This window comes from Tachypleus tridentatus, chromosome 11 (assembly GCF_004210375.1).
Source record: "Tachypleus tridentatus isolate NWPU-2018 chromosome 11, ASM421037v1, whole genome shotgun sequence".
NCBI classification, from domain to species: Eukaryota; Metazoa; Arthropoda; class Merostomata; order Xiphosura; family Limulidae; genus Tachypleus; species Tachypleus tridentatus.
Window position 1 is genome coordinate 54,470,398 of NC_134835.1, and position 25,388 is coordinate 54,495,785.

The following is a 25,388-nucleotide window of genomic DNA, read 5'->3' on the forward strand; positions in this document are numbered from 1 at the left end:
CATTAGTAATTGAAAACTTACTCACTAAAAGTAAAGGGCCCGGCATGGCCAAGCGTGTTAAGACGTTCGACTCGTAATCCGAGGGTCGCGGGTTTCGAATCCTGGTCGCACCAAACATGCTCGCTCTCTCAGGCGTGGGGGCATTATAATGTGACGGTCAACTCCACTGTTCGTTGGTAAAAGAGTAACCCAAGAATTGGCGGTGGGTGGTGATGACTAGCTGCTTTCCCTCTAGTCTTACACTTCTAAATTAGGGACGGCTAGCGCAGATAGCCCTCGAGTAGCTTTGCGCGAAATTCGTAAACAAACAAACCAAAAGTAAAGATGATAAGAGAGGTATATAAAAGCGTAAAATACTCATGGTTATGCCTCAACTGGCTTATTTCTCTACTAGTGGTTATAATTCGATTATCTTCAAATGTGTAACTCAAAGAACGTTACATAAAGGTATCGCACAGCATCTTACAACCAATGTGCAAACTGCTTACCAAACAGAACAACTTAGCATCAGATGTGCCGAGAACGTAAACTATTTTCAGTGAATGACAGGCTACTTGTAGTTTGGTACACAATGAGTCACACCTTGCTCTTGTCTCTACTAACAATGAATTATATATAGAGAGAAATATCATGAACTTCTTTTGTTTTTCGGAAAAATGAAGCTTTTGGAGGTGGAATAAATAAGTAGGCAATGTTTTTGTGACAGGGGTTGATTGTTTGATCTATTCAAAAGGTTGAACAATATTATCTGAAGTCGTTACTGTTAATATTTTTGCGTATAACGTTTCATTTCCACTCTGATAACCAAGTGATCCTCCAAAACGATAATGCAAAAACCAACAACGCTTGTATTGTTCGAAATTGGTTTGAGAAACAAAACCGGAACTTCAGTCAGTCTGTTTGGACAGCGTGTCATTAGTCTTCAGATAAAGCTGAAAACTGCTTTCATCAAGTTAAATATCTGTGGTGTAAATGAAGATCATAAGCGTGTCCATGAGATTATCAATGTAACAAATGGTTGTTGTACTGTTATTAGGGGAGAATGGGCACGTGCTGTATATTTCTGGAAAAACAGTAATGATTTGCTTGTTTTTTGAATTTCGCGGAAAGTTACACCTACCGTCAACTCTTGGGCTACTTTTTTACCAACGAATAGTGGGATTGACCGTCACATTATAACGCACTCACGGCTGAAAGGGCAAGCATGTTTGGTGTAAAGGAGATTCCAACCTGCAACCCTCAGATTATGAGTTGAGCGCTCTAACCACCTGGCCATGCCGGGTCACAGTAATAGAAGTATTGTTATTCGGCATAAGCATGTTGATTAAGATAACATTACGATAGTATGTTTTTTAATGTGTGTGCGTGTGTATGTGAAAATAGCGATAAATTCCAAATATTTAATGTGACCTGGACGTTTGAGTGAATTTTTTTTCACAACATTACCGTTAACAATTCATTATTCATGTGCAATGAAAAGAAGTTACTCAGTTGCGACTTATATATATATATATTGAAATAACATGTTAAGTGACATATTCCCAGACGTATTATAACAAACAAAATCAGTTCAATGTCGTGGCGTATTTTTGTTGAACTAAGTTTATGAAACCCCCAACTTAAACGGAAGAGGTTATTAAGTACGTATGATTAAGGATTTTGCCAGTAGTTTTGTAAACTAGTCTCTTAAGTTTTTTAAAGACTTTTTAATAGAAGTTTCTAATAGTAAAAGTGACATATGAGAGTAAAACAGCTAATAAATGGCACCCAATTCGCAATGCGGATGATTCTTGTTTGATCGAATAATTGGATATGAATGTCACTTCTATAGAGACCCACAATTTAACGTCCAAGCTCGCTAACCATTTGGATCGTGGATGACGAAAAAAACAACAATTGTTAGATAGCATTGTTTTCTGCATTTTGCTGTTAATGAAAAGAGCAATGACCTATAATCTTTCATAATTTTATTTTCTTATGATTAAGTACAAAAAGGTATTAATCCATTATTTTTTAACTGATTATTTCTGTGTTCAATAAAAAAGGATATTTTTTATGTATAATTGTTCACAATAAAATATAAAATAGTCTAATCGGTGTTTGTAAAGGATTTGCTTGAATAATATAGTAACAGAGTAAGTCTACCAGCTTTGTTAAAACCTTTATGAACATATAAGATCGTGAATGTTGTTTTTGTAATTCAATGGTAGTAAACTAGTGGTTAAATCGACTATTATTGAAGGATAAGGCTGATCTTTGAAGTCGAGTGCTTACCTAATAGTGAGGGAACCGCGCCATACTTCATAGCAAAACGATAAAGCTGTCGAGAAACACTCTCTGCAATAAAACATTGGACTGATGCAATTCCAATCGAGTATAACTTGTAGTTACATATGGAAGAATGTAATTAGTAACCTGATCGGAAAACAGATATATTTTATTCCTGAAGGATTTGCATTACATACGAGTATGTATAATTCAAAGTCTTTAGGTAAGGGAAGAGAAGATAATAAATAAATGCATGCCTAATGGAATAAAAAAAACATTTATTCCTATCAAAAGCAATGCCCGATTGTAAGACTTTGTTAAGTCGGTGCAAAATTAATTATGTTCTTCCTTGGTAAACACCGCAGAATGCATGTAACACCTTTCATGTCTTACTCAGTAAATTTTGTATTGATTTGATGTAATCTCTTGACATATGTAGCAGGGTACTAATAGTGTTATAGCGACTGTAACGTCTTTAATGTGTCTCCTGGGATATAAAGTGAAAGTAATCCAATTATACAGCCATTCTATTTAAATACACCATACAAAATGAAGTTCATAGGGTTAGACCTGGAAAAGCTAGGTGACTGCTATCAGATTATTACGTTTACTCCTTAATATGCTGATTCAGTTATTTAAAACGATCTTAGAAAATCTTGCGTAACATATCCTATAAATATTCAAGTTACTATCAAACATGTATCAAAATGTGATCTTCCCTCTACGTTAACAAAGTTGATACGTGAATATACCTCCAGCCAAAATACAATGATAAGTATTTCGTAAAGACGAAAATGCAATGATAAGTGTATTAGTGTATTATTATGAGGTCTCATGACATTTTAGCTTCAATACATTTGTTGTGTGACAGATTTACTAATATATACACTCTTCAAAAAAAGAAACGCAAAAGGTAAAATTTGAGACATATTGTTAACAAGTTTATTCCGAGTAGTTCTGTATGACATGTGTTTCACTGCTGAACATCCAAAGTCTGCAAAGGTGAAGTCCACGCTCACTAGGTGAAATTTAACGTCACTCAACGTCAATAACGAGTATGCCCCCCGTGAGCATCAATAACTGCTTGGCATCTCCTGCTTATGGAAGCGATGAGATGACGAATCACATCTTGTGGAATGGCTGTCCACTCAGCCTGCAAAGCTGCTGCAAGCTGAGGTAGAGTCTGCGGTTGAGGTTGTCGCCGTCGCAGACGTCGGTACAACTCGTCCCAAAGATGTTCGATGGGGTTTTAATCTGGTGATCTGGAGGGCCAGAAAAGAACGTTGGTGTTGTGGTGTCTCAAGAAGACAGTGGTGAGTCGGGCTGTGTGAGGACGGGCGTTGTCATGTTGAAAAACGTGGTTGACGTTCACCATGATGGGTTGCGCATGGGGCCTAAGAATCTCGTCGACGGTTGCGTACGGTCTGATCGGAAATCCTACGCAGCCCTGGTATGGTTGAGGCAGTAGACGTTGCAGTGGCGGTCCTATCCCGAAGGTGACGTAACCGGATGTAGCAATCTTGTGCGGGCGTAATCACACGAGGTCTGCCAGATCGTGGACGGTCACGAGTTGATCCATGTTGTTGGTGACGATTCCATAGCCTTGTGATGGTGCTTGGGTGGACATTCACAGCTCTGGCAACATCTGATCGAGATTCGCTTGCTTCCAAGCGACCAATGGCGTTGTTGCGTTCTGCTTCAGTCAGTCTTGGCGTAACTGTATTGCGTGTCGGTGGCTTAACACTGAGCTATGGAAACCGAAAACCCGTCACTTTTATAGGGATTTTGCACATGTTGCACTTGCAGAACATGCAGATCTCTCAAAAAAATTTATTGGATACGAATGCGGTTTGGCGAAAAATCCGATGTTTTCCTCCGTTTTCAAAGTGCACAACTTTTATTGTAATTTTGGTCTGACAATCAGTGCCTTAACACGTGTAACATCACATACTCTGAGCTTGTAACGTTATTACATATATTTCTCTTTAAATAACAAAAATATCCCTTTTGCGTTTCTTTTTTTGAAGAATATATTTATTTTAATATGTATGTTTGTTTCTGTTTAATACATATTTAGAAATGCATGTAACGTATGTTGTTAAATGTGTATTGCCAAAGTTCCGCCTATTCTCTAAATTTGTGAAAGATTTTCAGCGTAAAAATCAAGAATATATGTTTTACGAAAGTCCTATCCTTTCTTTGAATATTGTTGCCAGCTGAACTTTCGAAATCATCACCCTAAAAGTTTATAAATCGAAGCGCCAACAGACAGCTTAATACTGCTGGTTTGCTACAGTTAGTATGCTATAAACTTCGGAAGCTACAACTGTGATAAACGATTATTAATTGGAAAAACTACAGATATTTGACCAGAAACGTTTAAATATTTCGAACATTATAAACCGTTTAACTTTAGTAAACTAACTTCGGACGTTAGTATTTCTTCGAAGATATCGTATAACTTTAGCGAAAAAAACTAATGTGTGAAGAAGCTATCTAGCTTTTCGTCAAGCGAAAGGTGCATGTGTATGAACAAAGAATTAACTTACTCATTGTGAACCGTCGATAACATATTTATTTACAGACTAGATAGAAGAATCAGTGTTGTTTGTAAGTTTGTAAAACTTTTGCATATAAATCATTATCTATAATAACTCTTTGTACTAATCGTTATTATAAATGGTATTATTGTTTGTATATTAGAATATATTTGTGTTAAGAAAGAAAATTCTGTACATCAATATCGTTGGCAAATATCATAAATTTGATACATATCGACATTCAATTAACTTCTAAATTTAAATTCAAATTTCCGCTATTTGAAATCGTAATGCGTAACAGTTGACATTCTAATCACATCAAGAAAAGTTTACTAAAACCTCAAACGTTAAAGAAAGTTAATCGAATACATTGCGCAAAACAGTGCATTGTTTTTCTAACCTTAATATCCAGTTGTTAATTTAATATTATGTTTCTGGATGTAGAATAATAATTAAGACACATTTAGAAACAAATTTGAAATCATTATGTTTCTATTAGCTTAAACAGTCGTTGTATGTTTTTACCGTGTAACGCAATAATAATTAAAAATGTGTCTAAAGTAAGAAAAATACCTACGTAAAGACGCATATTTAATTTAAAACTTTAAGATAAGAAACAAAATAATACACCTCAACTCATCATTAATATTTTCAGAAAATTATGAATGAAACATCTTGCATATATTTTACCAAGTTTAATGCAATATAACAGTCTACATAAGTTAAAATTTTGTGAAGAATTAATATTGCAAATTTCTAGCAGGAAATTTATGAGAATTATTAGGCCATTGAAAATTAAAATTAATTAAAGCTGAAATGATAATTAGTATCACTTAAGTATATAATGAAAAGTAATAGACTGTGTCATTATTTTTAACCAATACAATTGAAGTTTAAACACATTTCAAAACACAAATGCACATCAGATAATATGGTTTAGATATCGCAAGATCGAAATATGACCATATAGTAAATTAATTCTCTGGATGTTTATCTTTCATTGTAGTATAAAGTTACACAATGTATTATTTGTACTGTATCCAACACCAGTATAGAAACCCGGTTTTTAGTTCATTGGCTATTAATAAAGACAGGAAATCGTAAATACTCTACGCTGACAAACAATGTTATTGGTAAATAGTTATCACTTATTTTACTATACTATCTATTTATTGTAAATAGAGATGTATACTATATCACATTTTTACATGAAAAAAAAACATTTTCTTATGTCTCATAAAACAGCGTTTAAGAAGATTGATTTTTAATCAGCCCGAGTGTAAACAAAATAAATCATTGAAACTTTTGAAAACTGACGTTTAAGTTCTCAGATTTCAAGTATTTATCGATCTGTCGTTGAAATTTATTTAAATATACTGTGAATTAAAAAAAAAACACGCTGTAAAATAGCATTAGTGATATCTTTAGATTTCTGTGATTGCGGTAATAATATTGACACTTTTTTGTATCAACAATCGGGAAAGAAAACTTATGATAAAATACTAGTATATATGTACATATAACATCAAATATTATTTTATTATCTGAAGTGAAAAAGAAATAATAAAATTTTAAGTAATTTTAAATGTATACGTTAGGTAAGTAAAAGAAATAAAATTGTAAAACCATGGTAGTGACTTGATGACTTGAAAATATAAAACATTCATAAAAGAAATATCTACACTTACTGTGTTTGAGCACATATACCTTCCTTCTGATTCAAAACTTTCGTCAGGAATTTTGGACATATTTGATTTTGATGAAGAATGGTTAATAAGAAAAACACTTTCATCAGTTCCTTTGTCTATACAGTCCAGGGCAATTTCATTAACTATATAATAAAAAATTATATTTTTCATCTACTATTATAAACTTAATTTTGTTAATATGTTTTGTTCAAAAATTTGGTAAGAGCCTATGCTGCTTCAAGTCTATTTCAAATGAACAGATAAATATTTTACTTTCTGAACTAATATCCTGAGGTCAGATATCTAATAGAAGATCATAGTATTATGTATTAGAATACCTTAACTTTATCATTTTTTTTCTTATTAAAGTTAAAGAACAATTATAATGTATAGCACCCATATTTTGAAATCTAAACTCTAAACTAATAAAGAAAATGACAACCTTAACTTGTGGCCAATCTCATCAGTATTTTGAAACTGTCGATATAAACTACCAGTTTACCTAATACAGCTATACTCGAGATTCTAAGAACAGAGATTCATAGAAAGTCTGCTCAAGTAACATATTCTTGTAGCTTATTACTTTTTAATCTGTGTATAAAGATATTTATCATCAAAATACTTGGAATCAGCCGAAAAAAGCAATTTAACGTTTCCTTTGGTTGGTAAAGGCTTTCATTTGGAGCTTTCTTATGAATCTATAGAATAATTACATGTGTATCAACATAAAACTAATTTCTTTTCCGTGAAGCGTCGATAAAATATTCATTTCCAGATCAGATAGAAGACTGAGTATTATTTGTAAAACATATATGTTAAACATTATTTGTAATAAAAAAATTTAATAATCGTTATTAAAAATTGTGTTGTTGTTTGTATGTTAAAATATATTTATATTAAGAAAGAAAATTGTTTGTATGTTAAAATATATTTATGTTGAGAGGGAAAATTGGTTGTATGAATCCTGTTGGCAAATATTATAAATTTAATATATTACGACACTTAATTAACTTTTAAATTCAAATTCAGATTTCCGGCTATTGGAAATTGTAATACGTAATGTACGTTACATTAGAAATCGGAGACTTGTTCGATATAAATTATAACATGTAACAGTTTGAAAACATCAAATTTATTACAATACTGGTACTAACAGAAGATTTTTTAAAATTGCAATATAAGATTGTAGATGATAAAATAAATTTATAAAATATAAAGTATATTGACTAATTATACCTAGTGTTGGAAAAGAAAAATAAGTGTTTTTTCAATTGATTTCTAAATTATGATATGAATATACACTACATGACCAAAAAGTATGTGAACACCCCTTCTAATTAGTGGGTACAGCTATTTCAGCCACACTCACTGCTAACAGGTGCAAAGAATCAAACATACAGCCATGCACTCTCCATAAACATACATTGGCAGTAGAATAGGTCGTTCTGAAGAGCTCATTGACTTTCAATGTGGCACTGCCACATGATGCCACATTTCTAACAAGTCACTTCGTCAAAATTTTGCCCTATAGGTGCTGTTATTGTGAAGTGGAAACTTCTAGGAGCAACAACAGGTTGGCCACGAAGCGACAGGCCACACAAGCTCACAGAACGGGACTGTCGAGTGTTGAAGCGTGTAGCTCGTAAAAATCGTCTGTTAACAGTTGCAACACTCACTATCGAGTTCAAAACTGCCTATGGAAGCAACGTCAGCTCAAGAACTGTTTGTCGGGAGCTTCCTGAAATGGGTTTCCATGGTCGAACAGCCGCACATAATCCTAAGATTACCATGCGCAATGCCAAGCGTCGGCTGGAGTGGTGTAAAGCACACCGTCACTGGACTCTAAAGCAGTTGAAATGGGTTATCTTAAGTAATCATGCTTCACTATCTGGTTGTCTAACGGACGAATCTGGATTTGGCAGATGCCAGGAGAATGCTACCAGCCTGAATGCAAAGTGCCAAATGTAAAATTTTGTAGCGGAGAAATAATGGTTTGCTGCTCTTTTTCATGGTTTGGGCTAGGTTATTTAGTTTTAATTAAGGGAAATCTTAAAGCTATAACGTACAATGTCATTCTAGAGAATTGTGTGCTTCCAGCTTTGTGACAACAGTTTGGGAAAGGTTCTTTTTGTTTCAGCATGACAATGCCCCCGTGCACAAATTTAGGTCCATAAAGACATGGTTTGCCAAGGTTAGTGTGGAAGAACTTGACTGATCTGAATTTGAACGTCGACTGCGAGCCAGGCCGTCTCTCCCGTCACTAGTGCCCGACCTAACTAATGCTCTTGTGGCTGAATAGGAGCGAATACCTGCAGCCGTGTTCCAAAATCTAGTAAAAAGCCTTCGCAGAAGAGCCAAGGCTGTTATAGAATCAAAAGGGGACCAACTCCACACTAATGTTCATTGTTTTTGAATGAAATGTTCAAGAAGCACATATGAGTGTGATGTTGGGTGTCCACATACTTTTGACCATGTTGTGTATGTCGTCATGTGACAAATCTCTGCTCATTTGTTAAAAACTTATAAAATAAATCAGACAAAAAGAAATTGAATTTCAATGTGCAAAAAGCAATGAATGAGTAAGATCAAAACAGCTAATAATTTATAAACAAACATAAAATATCAAGGTAATTAATTTCTTATCTAATGTATTCTTAGCTGTAAATACTTTATTGGTGGTTGGTTTATCAGCAGAAAAAAACGCGCATGTTCATTTCTTGAAGGAAAATTTCTTTTTACGTGGATTATTTAATATATATTCGTGAAAATAAGAACATGCAACTAAAGACTTTCAGTTATGATGGGATGTGAAGGTAAAACAGACATTCATGAGGAAAATGCTTGTGTTGGTCATGAATGTATCTGTTTGTTTGGTATACTAAATAACTGAGAATACTGTTCGCCTGCCGATTGTGACGAAGGTATTAAAGAAATACTTGTGTAGTATGTATACATTGAAACGTAAATTAGTTCTTAAAATATATTGCGACATCTATTAAAATGTTAGGCTGGTTAACTTTATTAATTATTAATGATATTATTTATTTAGAATCGTCAATTTATTGCCGGCTTTAATATCAAGACACTTGTTTGCAAGAAGCCTTCCCACTTTAAACGCCAGTGAATTTTTTAAACGCCAACAATTTTAGTTTTACTAACTTGTAATGAAAAAATGATTGCATTAAATTTAGCTAAAACCTTTAATTCATAGAGTCTGAAACAAAACGAACGTTTACGACTGTAACCTTTGACCTACAGTGTTGAGAAGTTAGAGTAAAGAACGTTCTTCTGAAGATCTATGGAGATACATTTGATAAACAAGGGGAACAAGGAAAACGGCTGTCACGTTCACATTATGATTTGTGGATAGTTTTATACAGAAAGTTATGAATAAATACCATATTCTTCACTACATATTGAAATGCATTGCTTGTCTTGACCTATGATATTTCAATTTTGTCTAGAAGTTAAAAACGTAAATTTGTATAGATGTTAATTTTTAGAACAAAGCTGAAGAATGGACCGTCTATGCTCTGTTTACTGCGTTTATCGAGACTCCGATATTACGTTGTAAGTCCATCTTTAAAAGTTGATAACCTACCAGGAAGCAAATTTTAGAAGTGGAACACTTCGTTAATAATTTTAACTTCAACTTCTAATGGCCCTAGGGATAAGCCAAAGAAGTGAAGATTTGTTAATATGCTGCTTCTTGGCTCAGCGATTACTCCAGGGCTTATGACACTAAACTCCAGCATTCTATTCCATGGTGGGCACAGTTCAGATTGCCCATCGTGCAGGTTTGGGTCTAAAATAAACAAACCTTTTAAACTTATGGTGTTTCTAACAACACATATGATTAGGAACAATAAAAATATCAAAAACATTTATATGTTATTTTACTCGTCATCAAGAAGTGTAAATCTTGAGTCATACAATTTTCATCAATCATAGAATTATTGATAACTTTTTTAAAACATTTTCTAAACTATTTATGTAGCAAGCTGCTTGTGGGTCCACGGACTTGTTAGTTACAGGTTCCTAATAACATATCAGAAGAATCATACAAAAAATGTGAACAAAGAGCTATCGATACTGCAAGTACTGTTGGCTTCATCTATATATGTCATACGGAAAATAAGTGTTTTCACTTAGCTGTTTTAGTTATTTCTTTAATCTAATGTTACGATAGGAAAACACGAAATTTATTCAGGTGACCTCACTAGTAGTGAATCACTTTAGAAACAAGTCGACAAATTAAGAGCTAAAATGCTCAAAATTCCAAGTTAAATTCTTGTTGTGATGATATTTGCTATATCATTATAAGAAATGCGGATAAGAATAAACTTTGACACGAACTTCCGTAAATGAAAAAAAAGCATGATATATTTTATTCGTGTATTTAATAAAGAACCTCAAGAAGTTATCACTAAAGTGCAAAAGGTTTACAAGTGGTACATAAACACAAGCAAGCGTGTGTTTAATAATTATTACCTGGTATAACATCCGGGCATCTTTCCTCTTCTAAGGGTGACATTGTCTTGATTTCTTCAGCAACGTTTTTCAACGAGAGTCTTTCGTCACTGCTGATTAGTAAAATTACAAATAAATATGAAAAAAAAATTGACCGACGTACGCGAAATAATTTTATAGATTTGTATATGTCGCACGTACTATGCTTTAGTATCGTTTTATGCATGTTCAAGGTCTAAATTAATAAATTAAAATACACTTAACTAAAACCATTTACTTATATCGCACAACCAAGTCTACTGGGAATGAACCTGTTGTACTGAACATTCGAATAAGCAGAGCAATTAGTGATACAGCTGAACTGGACTAGATTGCTACTATAGACTCAATGAAAATGTTTTCAGGCACTGTTAAGAACACATTATTAAACTCTAGACGCTCTAAACTAGCTAATTAATGATATCCTGTACCTGGCTAGTAAAAAAGTTTGGAAACAGTTAATAACCAGTAATTCAAATTAGGATTATTCTGAAAGTGATTTATTAAAATCATATGAAAATCGAGACACATTATTTTAATGCATATGTATACTATTTTTTTCCTGGTTACATCAATAAATGATAAGCGTTTTTTTTTAAGAACAACATCAATATGCACATAATAACAAACGTGTTATGAAGTCAGATGTAAAGAAGATTAATCGGTGTTGAGTGAGGTGAAAGGGCGGTTGGAATTTGGTCAGTCCATAAGAGATTGCAGCATTCTTAGCCGTTAAATTATTAGAAGAATCAGCAGCCCTTCTTCTTTAGTGCTACAAAGACAATAAACCCACCCATGACTATGAAATGTTAGTCAAAACAAGTGTACAATGCTAGAAAGAAATAAACTTGTTCGCTGTGGGTTTCGAGAATACTGTTTTGGATTCGAATTTCGCACAAACCTATACTAGAACTATCTGTGCTAGCCATCCCTAATTTGGCAATATAAAACCAGAGGAAAAAGGTTTGTTTGTTTTTGAATTTCGCACAAAGCTACTCGAGGGCTATCTGTGCTAGTCGTCCCTAATTTAGCAGTGTAAGACTAGAGGGAAGGCAGCTAGTCATCACTACCCACCGCCAACTCTTGGGCTACTCTTTTACCAACGAATAGTGGGATTGACCGTCTCATTATAGCGACCCTCGGACTACGAGTCGCCCGCCTTAACGCGCTTGGGAGAAAAAAGGTACCTAGTCATCAAAACCCACCGCCAACTCTTGGGCTACTCTTTTACCAAAGAATAGTAGGATTGACCGCCACTTCATAACTACCCATGGCTAAAGGTTCGAGCATGTATGATGTGACGGAGATTCGAATTCGCGACCTTCAAATTACGAGTCGAGTTCCTTAACCGCCTGGCCATGTGGGGCCGTAGATAGAACGGATAAACCAAGAGAGAGGCAAAAGAAGAAGTAATATGCTGTAAACAAGAAACTGAATCTAGATCTACGTTTATGTGTTATTTATTATTACATTGAACAGAAATTTAATAAAGTTATGCTCAAATTGATACGAATCAATTCCTGATTGAAGTATGTATTAACCTAATAAATTGACGGGAGAACAACGAGCTAATGTGATATGATCATAACGAAGATGTGTGAGAAACAGTAATCTGTGATGTCATATTTGTCTTAGTACTTATTATTCTTCCTTGGCCATGAGACAGAATGATTCTAAATCAAATCAATATACAGCGTAAGTAACAGTAAAATTAATTATATATATTTACTACTTTTTACGGAGTAATTTTATAGGATGTAGAGCATGTTTAATATAGATTATTTTTTCAATAATGTTAATAATAGTCCTTACGAAGTAAAATCCATAACAATTAATTATTCAAAGAATTAACAAGTTTTTACTAAAACCTGAATACTTGAAGTATTCAGTCATTTGTATATGGCACTTCCTTTTTATTTTATTTTAATGCCTGTAAGATAGCTTTAGAACATTGTATTCAAAACCCCAACCCATTAATACACATTCTCAGCGCCAAATTAGCAACCCTTATAGAATTCCCTACCACTAAAATTAACTTTATGTTCAATGACCAAAACTGCTTACAAATAAATGTCTTAAGTATGGGCAATCCCGTGTCACCAGTTCTAGCAAACATTTTAATGACACAGATTGAATCTTAAGCGATAAATTCAGCTTTACACTCACCATTATACTGGTATACACATGTTGACGATACAATTGCTGGATTCATATCTATAAAACATACACGTTTTCAACCACGTTAACTACATACACCCCAACATTAAGTTCATCTGTAAACACGAGAGAACTAGTTTCAAGATCACAAGAACCGTTACATAATTCAAAACAGAAATCCACAGAAAAATCAACCGTACTGGATTACACATTCCCTTAACCTTAAACTGAGCACATGAAACAAAACAAACACTCAATACTTTAACAACCCATTAAATTTAATAATAAAATCAACCAGTTAAAATAACATTCACTTCATCAACAAATTTGTTTCAAATTCGGTTGAAAAAAATTATATACACACACCTAGACCAACAACACAGTAAATAACAAACAAACAATAATAAGTTCAACGATATAACAAACTATAAAACCTTACACTGCTGCACCCCATATATTCCTGATATCAGCGACATTTGGAAAAAAAAAACTTATAACAAAACGCAGCAATCCAGTAAACACCAAATTTATTCAAAAACCAGGTACAAAACGAAAGTCCATACTATGTGAAAACTACACTGAAAAACACGATACCAATGTTACTTATAAAATACAATGTAACAACTCCCAAGAACTCTACAACAGAGAAACAAGCAAAAAAAATGGTAACCAGATTCAAATAACAAAAAAACAACAACATATCCGCATGTTTCTGAGCACTTCAAGTCAAGTAAGCACAACATAACCATAGAAAATACCAACATAACAAGTAGGAAACTAATATGATCAAACTCAAAATCAAAGAAACTATAGTTATACAAGAACTGAAACCAAACTTGAACTAATACAAAGGAACACCATTGTACCTGTATTAATTAATAACTTTACATCTTACAGCATCGTTCCTTCCGTATAATTTTGTACCAGACATATGCAAAGTAACGATCACATTCAAACTGTCTTTGACAACCTGAAGATGGTTTAAGAAGGTCGAAATAATGTTCTATACTTTAATTTAATTAAAGTTTTAATATCCATACCAGCCGTTTTTAGGATTAATTTTTAATGAAACTTAATGGTTCAGCTCTTTTTATTCTAAAGGGAAGATATTATTACTCAATCATAGAAATTTGGAGCATATTCAATGTTAATTATAGTCTCAAATCTAGGCATACGAAAGGGTGTGTTTAGTGATTCAAGTTTTTCAACTACACCTAAAATATATATCATTATAATAATCTCGCTATCATAAAAGTATTGAACCGAAAAATATAATTTCAGAACACTGATAACAAGAAAACTCTTGTAAAATCAAACTACCAAATCAGTGGTTCTATTACACTTGAAATTACAGCTGAAGTTTTTCCGCATATCAATTGGCCGTTGATACATTAAAATATTATAAACCAGAACCTGGATTACTCATTTAAAGATCATTTAGTGTAAACGTTGACTAAACTTACCCGCTAGTGATTCCTCTATGACGATTTCCTAGGACAAGAAAAGGAGCATGTAAATAAATGTTATATTATTAAATAAATTTGCGGTTGAATCTAGTTTAGAGTTCAGTTCTTGTTGTTATTTTTATTTAACTATCACCTTGTAAGACTATTTGTTAAGAATCTGTTTATTATATAAATATTATTACCTCCTGTAAACTCAAGAGCAAAATATAACAGCATTATTTTATACATTTTAATTGACATTAATTTCAAGATGAAAATTAAACTTAATTCTTTAGAATTTGAAGCTAAGTATTGAGAATATATCATTACATTTTTCTTGTGAGGATAACTATTAATGGTAAGATAATCACAGTTCATAAAATGATTGTTACGTCTTATTACAATGAAAATACAAACTCTTACTTGCTTTTCTGGAAGAGTGAGTTCGGAGTCGTATGTGAATAACAATGATTATGACAAGAACAACAGCTATCAAGGCAACAAAGCTTGTTCCAATGATGACAAAGAGAGGCCCAAATGGGAAATTCCATTGATTTTCTTATAAGGGACCCAGGAAAAGATACAACTAATAAATGCAACATATACACACAAACATTTTGAAAATAGTGTATGTGCAGTATTTAACCATATTGTACATTTTGTAAACTTAAATCATGCTATTCTCTTTAGAAATAAAATGATATTAGATAACAGCTCATTTGTAGTTATTATAAATTGAATAGAATAAAAGTAATAACTAGGGAACTGAGACATAATTACGCAAAGAGTTTCAAAGTAATTAAGCAATTAGACAGTTGAGAATTGTGTACAAGATTGATTATATTTTTGTAATACTCCGATTACATTTGTATTAGATTTCTACCTAACGACTCGTTTAATCTTTTTGTTATAGTGCTGGTTAACGGCAAACTTTGCGATGTTTAAAAACAAATTTCAAACTATAACTAAAGAGATAATTTAATGAAAGTTATAAAGTATTCTAATCATGAAGTAGAGTTGATTACACTTATAAACTAGTTTTAGAGGTTTTATCTGCTGGTTGACGTTTGGTTCAATCGACCAAAGCGAAGGATTCAGTATGAAAGAAGAAAATCTATTAAAATTTCATTTCCAACTGTAACCAGTTATTTGTGGATTTTACTCCAAACTCACACGACAATTTTCTTTTATTATCTAATTTAATGTCAGCTTAGAACTATGCATATAAAGTTAAATTGAACACGCAGCAATTATTGACACTAATGTTTAAATTTATCGAAATTTATATGATAATTTGTCGATCTTAAATTCGTTCTCAACTTGTACCAAAAAAACAACTAAAAAGTGTTGTTCGGAACACCGAAAAATCTTTAACCTTTTAATGTTCTTATAGCTTCGATATGATAAACTGAAATATGCTTTTCGTATCTAGATAATGTACAGCATTTTAAAAAGGTTTGGAACAAACATGTTTAACGTCAATTGCAGAATAAGGTTTAAGTAATTTGAACTGTAATCGAAACATGTGCTGTTCAACATCACATTAATCGTTTCTTATGGCATAAGAGGAAACTAGTCTGAATCCGAAGTAGAATGGTAGTACATCAAGGAGGGAAGAATAAGGACATGACAAAACAATAGTGAGTAAAAGGTCATCATCATATTCTTATCTTACTGTCAAAAATGCATAAAATATTTTTTTTGTTTTTATTATATTTTAGGATACCAGTTACGGTAAAAAAAGGTTTTACTTTGTTATTATTATCTGAAATTAAGTTCAAATAGTCATCGGAAAATAGTTTCAATGAGAATGAGCGATCTACTTCAAAATCTGCCATTGATCATGGCTGAAAAGATTTTGATTACGAATTATGAATTATGATTTTTTTCTTCCTGTAGTTAATAACGATGTTGTTGACACTAAAAATTGATCTAATTAAGTGGAATGTTTTCTCTTATACGTTTTAACAACCGGAAGGCTACCTATTGGAAGTTAAATACTTTACTCAATTTTCTTGGAATTTGTACATTACTTACCGTCGTTTCCTACAAGATTAGATAAAGTATTTATTGTCATCATCCAGTTTTCACTTTTACCTTCAGAATTCACTGCATAAACTATCACTTCGAAGGAAGTTTTATATGACAGATCCCTTAGAAGAAACACTGGTACATCTGAAGTTAAATTTGCTTCTATTGTTTCCAAATTTTTATCAAGAACTTCCAAGACGAAGTGTTGTTTCAGTCCTCCATGGTAACCTTCTTCACAGGCAATTTGGAGAGAATTCATTGTTACGTTTTGTACTCGGCAGTCGCGTGGCTTGTCTGGCGGTCCTGGTAAAGATATCTAGTTTTAAAACGGAAATAGCATTTCACATTTGTTTGAGCTATTTATAAATAATAAGAAATTTATATATTGTTCAAAATTACAACTTTTTCTCGAAGAAAACGGCCAAATACAAATAAGACACGATTAATAGATGCAAATATTGCGAATTAAGTAATTAGTTAAATAAATAAAATTTCATGTTAGATTCCCGAGAACTTGGTAAATGCGTGTAAAATGATACAGCGTATTTGAAATAAATAAATGGGAACACCCAGGTGTTGGTTGTTTCCAATTTGCTGTGCCTTACACACCTCTGTGCTTTCAGATATATTTTAGTGGTTTGATATTAAACACATACTTTTTGACGCAATATTAAATACACATTATCTGGATTGATATTAAGTTTAATTCATACTTTTTGGTATGGTAATGTGTATGATTTTGAACATGTAATGGATGGTGTAGCAATGATAATCCTCCTGCTCGTGTGATGATGACCAAATATTGAATGATGTGATGTTGGTAACTCACCTACTGGTGTGATGTTGAACACACATGGAAATTTCTGTGAACCGACTTCATTGCTGGCCCAGCAAAGCAGTGTACCGTAATCTTGTTGATTTCGAGGAGTAAACGTTGCTCTGCTTCGAGTTAAACGACTTTCAAAGTCTACTATATCTAAAGTTTCATAAGTATTATTAAAACTCCAGCGAAAGGAGACTTCAGGTGGTTCTGCCTCCACTTGACAGACGACCTGAAGAGGCTCATGAACTGCCACTCCAAAAGACTTTATGTGCGTTGAAATACAGATAGGAGGATCTGCAACACATGATAAATGCACATAAATGAGAAAACGTATGTGTTTAATTAAATGTACTTGAGAAAAGTTTGTTTTAGTAACTATTGCTTAATAAAAACACAATGTTTAACTGTATATTAACAAGTAGATACTGTAAAGACTTTGAAGGAAATAACAGGATAAATGTTTAAGATACACCTCATTTTAATATTCATGATATTGTTGTGCAACCGAAATTCTTACTAAACGCGTCCACGAGAGGGACAGCGATAAGTTTACAAACTTTCAAAGCTAAAATACAGGGAACGATTCCCTACGATAGACAAACCTGATATTCTAATGTGATTTTTTTCACTAAAAAAATAAAGTGATTTATTAAAATTACATAAATAAGAAGATAAGTTGCGTAATAGAACAGTAATAAATTAATATTGTCATTTGGAAGTTATGTGATATTAAACTCTTAGCTAATTATATTTCATAAGCTAGACATATATATCACTTCCATATTTTCGGCTTTTAATTTAAAGTTTGTTTGTTTTGAATTTCGCGCAAAGCTACTCGAGGGCTATCTGCGCTAGCCGTCCCTAATTCAACAGTGTAAGGCTAGAGGGAAGGTAGCTAGTCATCACCACCCACCGCCATCTCTTGTCTTTCTCTTTTACCAACGACTGTCACATTATAACACCCCCGCGGTTGAAAGGGCGAGGATGTTTGGCACGACCGGAATTCGAACCCGCGACCCTTGGATTACGAGTCGAACGCCTTAACACGCTTGGTCATGCCGGGTCTTTAAGTTAAAGATAAATAGGTAGAGAAGACAGATTGCTTTGAATTTTTAGAGGAATGAATTGAGAAAATGCGTAAATATAAAATTATTCAAAGATACATTGATTGCTTCATTCCTTTAATAGCTTTTACCTATTAAGTATTATCTTTATTTATATACATTCAAACTTAACATTTAATTCAGAACGTATCTTTGTGTATTCACAAATTTTCTTTAGTACGTATATCTTTTTTCACTTTTCCACGACCAGCACTGTCGAAGATGTTAAAGCGGAAAGAAGTGAAATTTGTGTCACCGTCCTGTAAACAGGGTCAAAGTACGGATGACTGTGTTTTCTGCGTGCTCTTTAATATGTAAACACAGACAACGTATTGTAGAACCCACATAGACAAAGAAAAAATTTACATTCGTTTTTGCTGTTAGCCTGATAATATATTATTCTTTTAAACGAAAAGTAAAAGGTTGAGTATAAGACTGATTTCTCATACACTGTTTTGGGAAAATGTAATCGATTCACTTTCTTTATTGATAATAGAAGATCTATTAATAGCACTGTAGTGTTCTTCATTATAAGTTTTAATTTACAAGACACGTGTAATTGATGACATCGTTTAGATAACTGTTAATAGTAGAGTAAACTAATCTTTCACATCTAAATAAGAATTTAATTTCTAAACAAAGACGAACAGGACAAATAATTATTTCATTAATTTCTTCAAGTTAACGGGAAGAAGATAAAATAGATAATTTCAAGAAATCCAAATTTCTTCGTGGTAAATTAAAAATAGTGACTTTTTCTCAAAAAATAAGAATTTTTACGTAAAGATGAGAGATATGATGTGAAGAAGGTTAAGCACGTGCTAAATCTTTATATCTAAGACATTTTAACAAGAGTGATTCATGTTGAAATATTGGAAAATAATAAATTCTTAAAATATTTTATTTTCGAAGTACTCTCCCAAATGTAACATGGTTGGGTGTTTTTCTTATAGTAAAGCCACATCGGGCTACCTGCTGAGCTTACCGAGGGGAATCGAACCACTGATTTTAGCTTTGTAAGTCCGTAGTCATACCGCTGTACTAGCGAGGGGCCCACAATGTAGCATGAGATAATGTTTACGATATTGTATTGTATAAGTATCTCATAAAAACAAAATTTTAAATTGGAATTCATATATTTCTTAATTAGTGGTCCGGCATGGCCAGGTGGGTTAAGGCGTTCGACTCGTAATCTGAGGGTCGCGTGTTCAAATCTTCATCACACCAAACATGCTCGCCCTTTCAGCCGTGGGGGCGTTATAATGTGACAATCAATCCCACTATTTGTTGGTAAAAGAGTAGCCCAAGACTTGGCGGTGGGTGGTGACGACTAGGTGCCTTACCTCTATTCTTACACTGCTAAATTAGGGACGGCTAGCGCGGATAGCCCTCGTGTAGTTTTGCGGAAATTCCAAAACAAACAAACTAAACATTTTATAAAATTAATATGACTTTCTTTCATTCTGTAGCATGATAAAGGAAAAGGATATTTATTAATCTTGTTATTTGCATTAATCAATTTTAATAAGTCTACATCTTGACATACAATATGTGATATCATAAAAGATGAAACATGTATGAACCTAAATCATGCAGCATCTTGAGCATACCTGAAATGTTAAAAAAACGCAGTGTGTTCTTTTACCAAAAACAAATCTTCTTTAATTAAATGTAGATTACGGAATAAAATTTTATGTAAGCTAAACGGTGTAACATTTTATGGCTTAGTTTTATAGTACAGATGTTATTATTATTTTATGGAAACAATAGTGTAGAATATGGTTTAGAAAACTTGCAAGTTTGATACTTTGCAACTCATTCTATACTTAAAGCAAAGAAGCTGGAAAATATTTTTGATTTTTTTTTCATTACGTAATAATTAATTCTTACAATAATTTTAATAGGTATTTGTTTTGCAAAATTGCATTATAATATATAATATTAGCATTTAGATAAGGTAGATCTTACCCTGTTACTCATGTAGTTGCTTTAAAAAAGATATAACATTTTTAAGGAATGAGATGCATATAATAAACATTAAAGAACATTTTCACAGTTTATAGATTCTCTGTTTGTCAGTTAATAATGGATCGTATAAAATATATGTTTTGTTAACTACGTCTTAGAAATATATGGAAAATAGCAATTTTTAAATTGTCAAATCATTAATTGATTAACATTCAAGTAATTTCTTCCTGGTATTTATATACCAAAATAAATAAAAGAGCAGTATAAATTATTCTAAGTACATTGTACTCGAAGGAAAAAGATGCCACTTTCCCCTTTCCCTTCACTATTGGTTGCTGTGCAGCTATAACGCCCTCTTCTGGAACGACTGATGTCTTTCAAAGTTAAGGTATAATTGTTAATTAGAATTCCTGCTGAGCTGTTGGGATGGAGCTCCTCTCCTTCAAACATCCAGGAAATTCCTGTTGGCCGAGGATTCGATTGCACAAGACATTCAAAATAAACATCAGCGTCTTCTGCAATTGATTGCGATTTTTTGGACTTCCCAGAAAATCGTAGGCTAACTAATGGGGCATCTGAGTGAAAAAAAAAGAATGTTTTTTTTTTGTAATGGAACACTTGCCAATATTTTATTTTACAAACTGATAGCTTGATTATTAGTTCAATTAAAGTACGTACTAAAATAAGCATGCAAAACTTAAAACTAATTGTAGAAAAATATCACATATTGGCATTAAAAATTGCTATTTATATGAAAATGATAGTGCCATACTAAAATATGCATATTATAGATTGAAACTAATATATTAGAGTGATTATAATTTGAACATTAAACTGTAATCTCTGTTTTGTCTGATATTGTTGAAGTAATCCACAGATGTAATTAAATACATCAAGTGCTCATTTGTAATTAACAATAATATGTTGAAGTGAATACAATATCATAAATTTCTTTATAAAAAGTATTGTTAACGTATTACTTTTCCATACTTTCACTTCTCTAAACTATTTTTACAGAATGCATATTGTACAAACAATTTTACATTTTTGTACTACTACGAGATTTAAACATATCATTTAAAAAAATCAAAGGTAAATAATTATACACACATGTACATCATGAATGCAAATCTCATTCTCTAACTTGATAAAGTAAAGAATAAATTCCCTTATAATCCTAAGAGCTGTATCAACAAAGGATACAACAAATACACTGCACTATCAACAAACATAAAATATCAAACCGTTAAAAACTAATTTTAATGACAGAAAATACTTACCATTAATTTTGTTCATATAATTTGGTTAATAACTGTTTCTACAACCACATTAAAATTCTATTTTCTATTTAAGTAAAAAATTCAGTTGAAATTTTAAGATTTTATGCATATAATAATTCCATATAAGTAGTTACAAATGTTATTATTATCCATTTCCAGTTAAAACTAACTATATATATACATAACACGATATAGCTTATGAATATATTAGAAGTCTTCAGACTGTGTAGGATAAAATAATTTTCCTGCTTGATTGTTGAAACACTTAAAAATTAGGCTTTTAAAAGCACTAACTTTTGGATTTAGTGTGACCGAAACAGAAAAGCTTCATTCAAGAATGTTTTCGTAATGACACATTTCGTAATAACACACATAAAGCCGTGATTTAAATGTGCAATATTATATTATTTTTGTCAAAGACATATTCATATTGTTTCTGTTGGTGATCGCTGTAATCATACTAAAATCGTTGTCAACCTGTTGATTCCATTTGCTAATAAAGTACGAAATGACTGCTTGTAAAGCAGTTAGAGGTAATTACTCAGAACCGTAAATAGTATTTTTCGTAAAACAGGTAGTGAATGAAATATTCATGTAAGAAAGCTATAACTTGTGAAACTGCGAAATTGATTGTTTTCATCTCTTACATTATTTGATGTGCTTCTTAAACTGTATTTGAATAAAGCATTAACTGCTTTTTAAAGTATCCATGTGACTAAAAAGTCTAAGGCTGTCAAAAGTTATTATGTATCGTAAAATCTTTCGATTTAAACTTGGAGAGGGAATAACGAATCAGATGTAAAATTATAATTAAAATACAAGGTTTGCAAAAACAACAACAAAAAACATATAAATCCTTACGTAGGATGAAAAACCATGCCTCTCTGACCTAACTTAAGTAATCCTAATACTGACTTAAGTAAATCGATTACACAGAAAATTAAGTGAACCCAAGATACTTTATAAAGTAATCTTCAATATTGTAACATCTTTATTCTCTCATTTCCTCTTTCTATTTTGTTCTTTTAATTTTTGTTTTTTTTCACTTATAACTCGTTTTATTTCCTTCTATATTCCCTCCTCTTTCTCTGTCACTTGGCAAACTTAGGTGAGTCTTCGCAGGTTTGAGGTATTATGTTACACGGTTGTGAAAGAACCCAGTCTTCGACAGGCTGTTTTGCTTTCGGTTCGATAAGCTTGCTCACTATGTTTGAGAGGTAGCATGTTCGATTTGATCAGTCCAGGGATTATTTGTTTTGTGTGACATCATAGGAAGCCCCTTTTCAGTACTTGTTAAATATTTGCTTAACAATTTTACAGCTGTTATAATTGATTTTGTTTTCTATTTTTAAACTTAGAGAATGTCTGAATAATTAACTATATATTTTACGACATAAAATTTGTCTTACTATAGACGACGAAGCTGTTAATGATTAAGAAAAAACAACAACTAAAATTTATTTCTCTCAAAGTATTCAATTATCGTTTCATTAATAATTACTCAATATCTTTGCATTTAGTAGTAAGAAACAATGAATAAATCTGATATTTATCCTATTATTAAGAAAATATGTTTAATGTATTTTCACCTTGTTCAGATATTCGTTGCCTTAATTATAGTTAAATGTTTTTTTAAACCTACAAATCACCTAAAGCTTTATGATTGTAAGAATACGTAATTAATCCAGTAAAATAAATAGTTTAGGTATACTTTGATAAACAAGCACCTGTATTTAACTACATTTGAAATACAGTACCATTATGAGTAATCTTCTATAATTTATACTTTCCTAAAGTTTTAGAAAATAAAACCACCATAGAAAACATATACTTCTGGTAGGATACTCATAATTTTGGACATGACTACAGTCATTTCACTTCGAAACATAATTAAAATGACAGAAGTAACGTGTAGAATAGCACTGTAAATATACAAAATATATTTGCACACTTCTCTGAAACACAAATTAAAAGGTACTTATTATTATCGAGAATAAAATAGGTATGTATATATATATATATTTATATTTAAGACATAATATAATACTTTTGATTACTTACAATGAACCTTCAGTTTTCGATTTTCCCGCATAATTGTTCTTGGCATAAGTACGTTTTTTGCAACGCAAGATAAAATTTTGTTGTCATCTTCAACAGTAGGTGTGAATATTAGAGTACTAATGGTTGAATTGCCGTGATTGGTTACTGTGGTTCTGGCTGTCTCAAGCTCCAAATTTTCTTTCCACCATGTAATAGTTACCGGTGGTCGAGAACCAGCGCTATGACAGTTCAGCTTAGTCGGTGTTCCCGCTGACAAGGGCTGTTGGCCTCCCTCCATTTCTAGTAGTAAAGGTCTAACTAAAAAGAACATATATTCATTTCTAATGTTAAGACAGATTTTAAAACGGGAATAACATTTCGGCTAAGCCTTTTATAGCTTATATAATAATCAGACATAAATTTCAATTATCTGTTCTTTATATGAGAAGATACAGTATGTATTTTACATCTTTTAGTCTGTTTCTCTTTGTTTACAAGACAAAATGTTTAACGAGAAATAACTTAAAAAAATAAGCATTTGATTTATTATTAGCTCTCTATCCTAGCCAGAAGTACAAGTTTTTATCAAATATGTAGTGAAACAAAATTAGACTTGGAGTCATACCGAACTTTCAAACCAGGAGTACAGCACTTACAATTCATATCCAGTGTTACTGTTGATGATAGTGGAGATGAAACTTTGTTATTAGAGGCACAGCAAGTAAATGCAGCCATCAGATCATGTCTGCTTAATGAAGGAATTATCAACTCATTGACAGTGAGCCCTTCATCTGCCATGCTGTAGTTATTGTCTAACACTACCGATTCTCTCCACCATGTCACTGCGGGCATTGGAATGCCTATAAAATACAAAGTGTTTAGAGAAAAAGAACTTACTCACAACAAACCACTTTTTACCACTTAGCTACAAAGACGTTATGATAGAGCTTTAACGTTTTTTTTTTTTCTTGATAGCTATACTGATAAAAGTACTTGTCCGGACTGTGTAATTATCAGACGTAAGTTATTATACATTTTAAAATAGCAAGTATTACATTAATAATCATTATTGGATAATCATTCCTTAATAATTAGTATTATGTTATCAATAGTACTTGAATATGGAATTCAGTTCAAAGGAATAGAACTAAACATTTAAATAATTACGAGACAATTTAAGATAATTTGGAATTAAATCTACAATAGGATTATATGTATTGCACCTGATGAAACTATAAATAAAAGGTACGAAGTATATAAATATTGTAAGTAATAAAGCACTAAAATTTACGAAATATATAAGTATTGCAACTAATAAAGCACTAAATAAATAGGCGAAAATCAAAAGTTACCTCCTTCTACTTCACATTTTAGAAAAAACGACTCTCCTTCATCGTACGGACCAATCAAACTTTTCAAAATTCGCCCGTTGTTGTCTTTTATCACAAGCTTAGTCGGGGGAACTATGATAAATGTTTTACAGATTACAAATCAAAATTACATTTACTTGATGATTACACTACATTTTTTCGGTAA

At 32.2% G+C, this 25,388-nt stretch overlaps 1 protein-coding gene across 2 annotated transcripts in view; it reads right to left on the reverse strand.

The window, feature by feature from the left end:
- The window catches only part of LOC143232187 (nephrin-like), a 64,031-nt gene that overhangs the window by 14,485 nt on the left and 24,158 nt on the right, over window positions 1–25,388 (reverse strand). Inside the window, exons 3-12 of one of the 2 annotated variants that reach the window (XM_076467318.1) lie at window positions 25,205–25,315; window positions 24,509–24,712; window positions 23,874–24,170; window positions 20,814–21,107; window positions 17,468–17,755; window positions 16,645–16,941; window positions 15,031–15,165; window positions 14,626–14,653; window positions 10,988–11,076; window positions 6,497–6,639 (exon numbers count right to left, since the gene is read on the reverse strand). In XM_076467318.1, coding sequence (XP_076323433.1) covers window positions 6,497–6,639; window positions 10,988–11,076; window positions 14,626–14,653; window positions 15,031–15,165; window positions 16,645–16,941; window positions 17,468–17,755; window positions 20,814–21,107; window positions 23,874–24,170; window positions 24,509–24,712; window positions 25,205–25,315 — 1,886 coding nt within the window. Of the gene's footprint in view, window positions 1–6,496; window positions 6,640–10,987; window positions 11,080–14,625; window positions 14,654–15,030; window positions 15,166–16,644; window positions 16,942–17,467; window positions 17,756–20,813; window positions 21,108–23,873; window positions 24,171–24,508; window positions 24,713–25,204; window positions 25,316–25,388 lie in introns of both variants that reach the window. The other variant, XM_076467317.1, reaches the window with a different exon arrangement.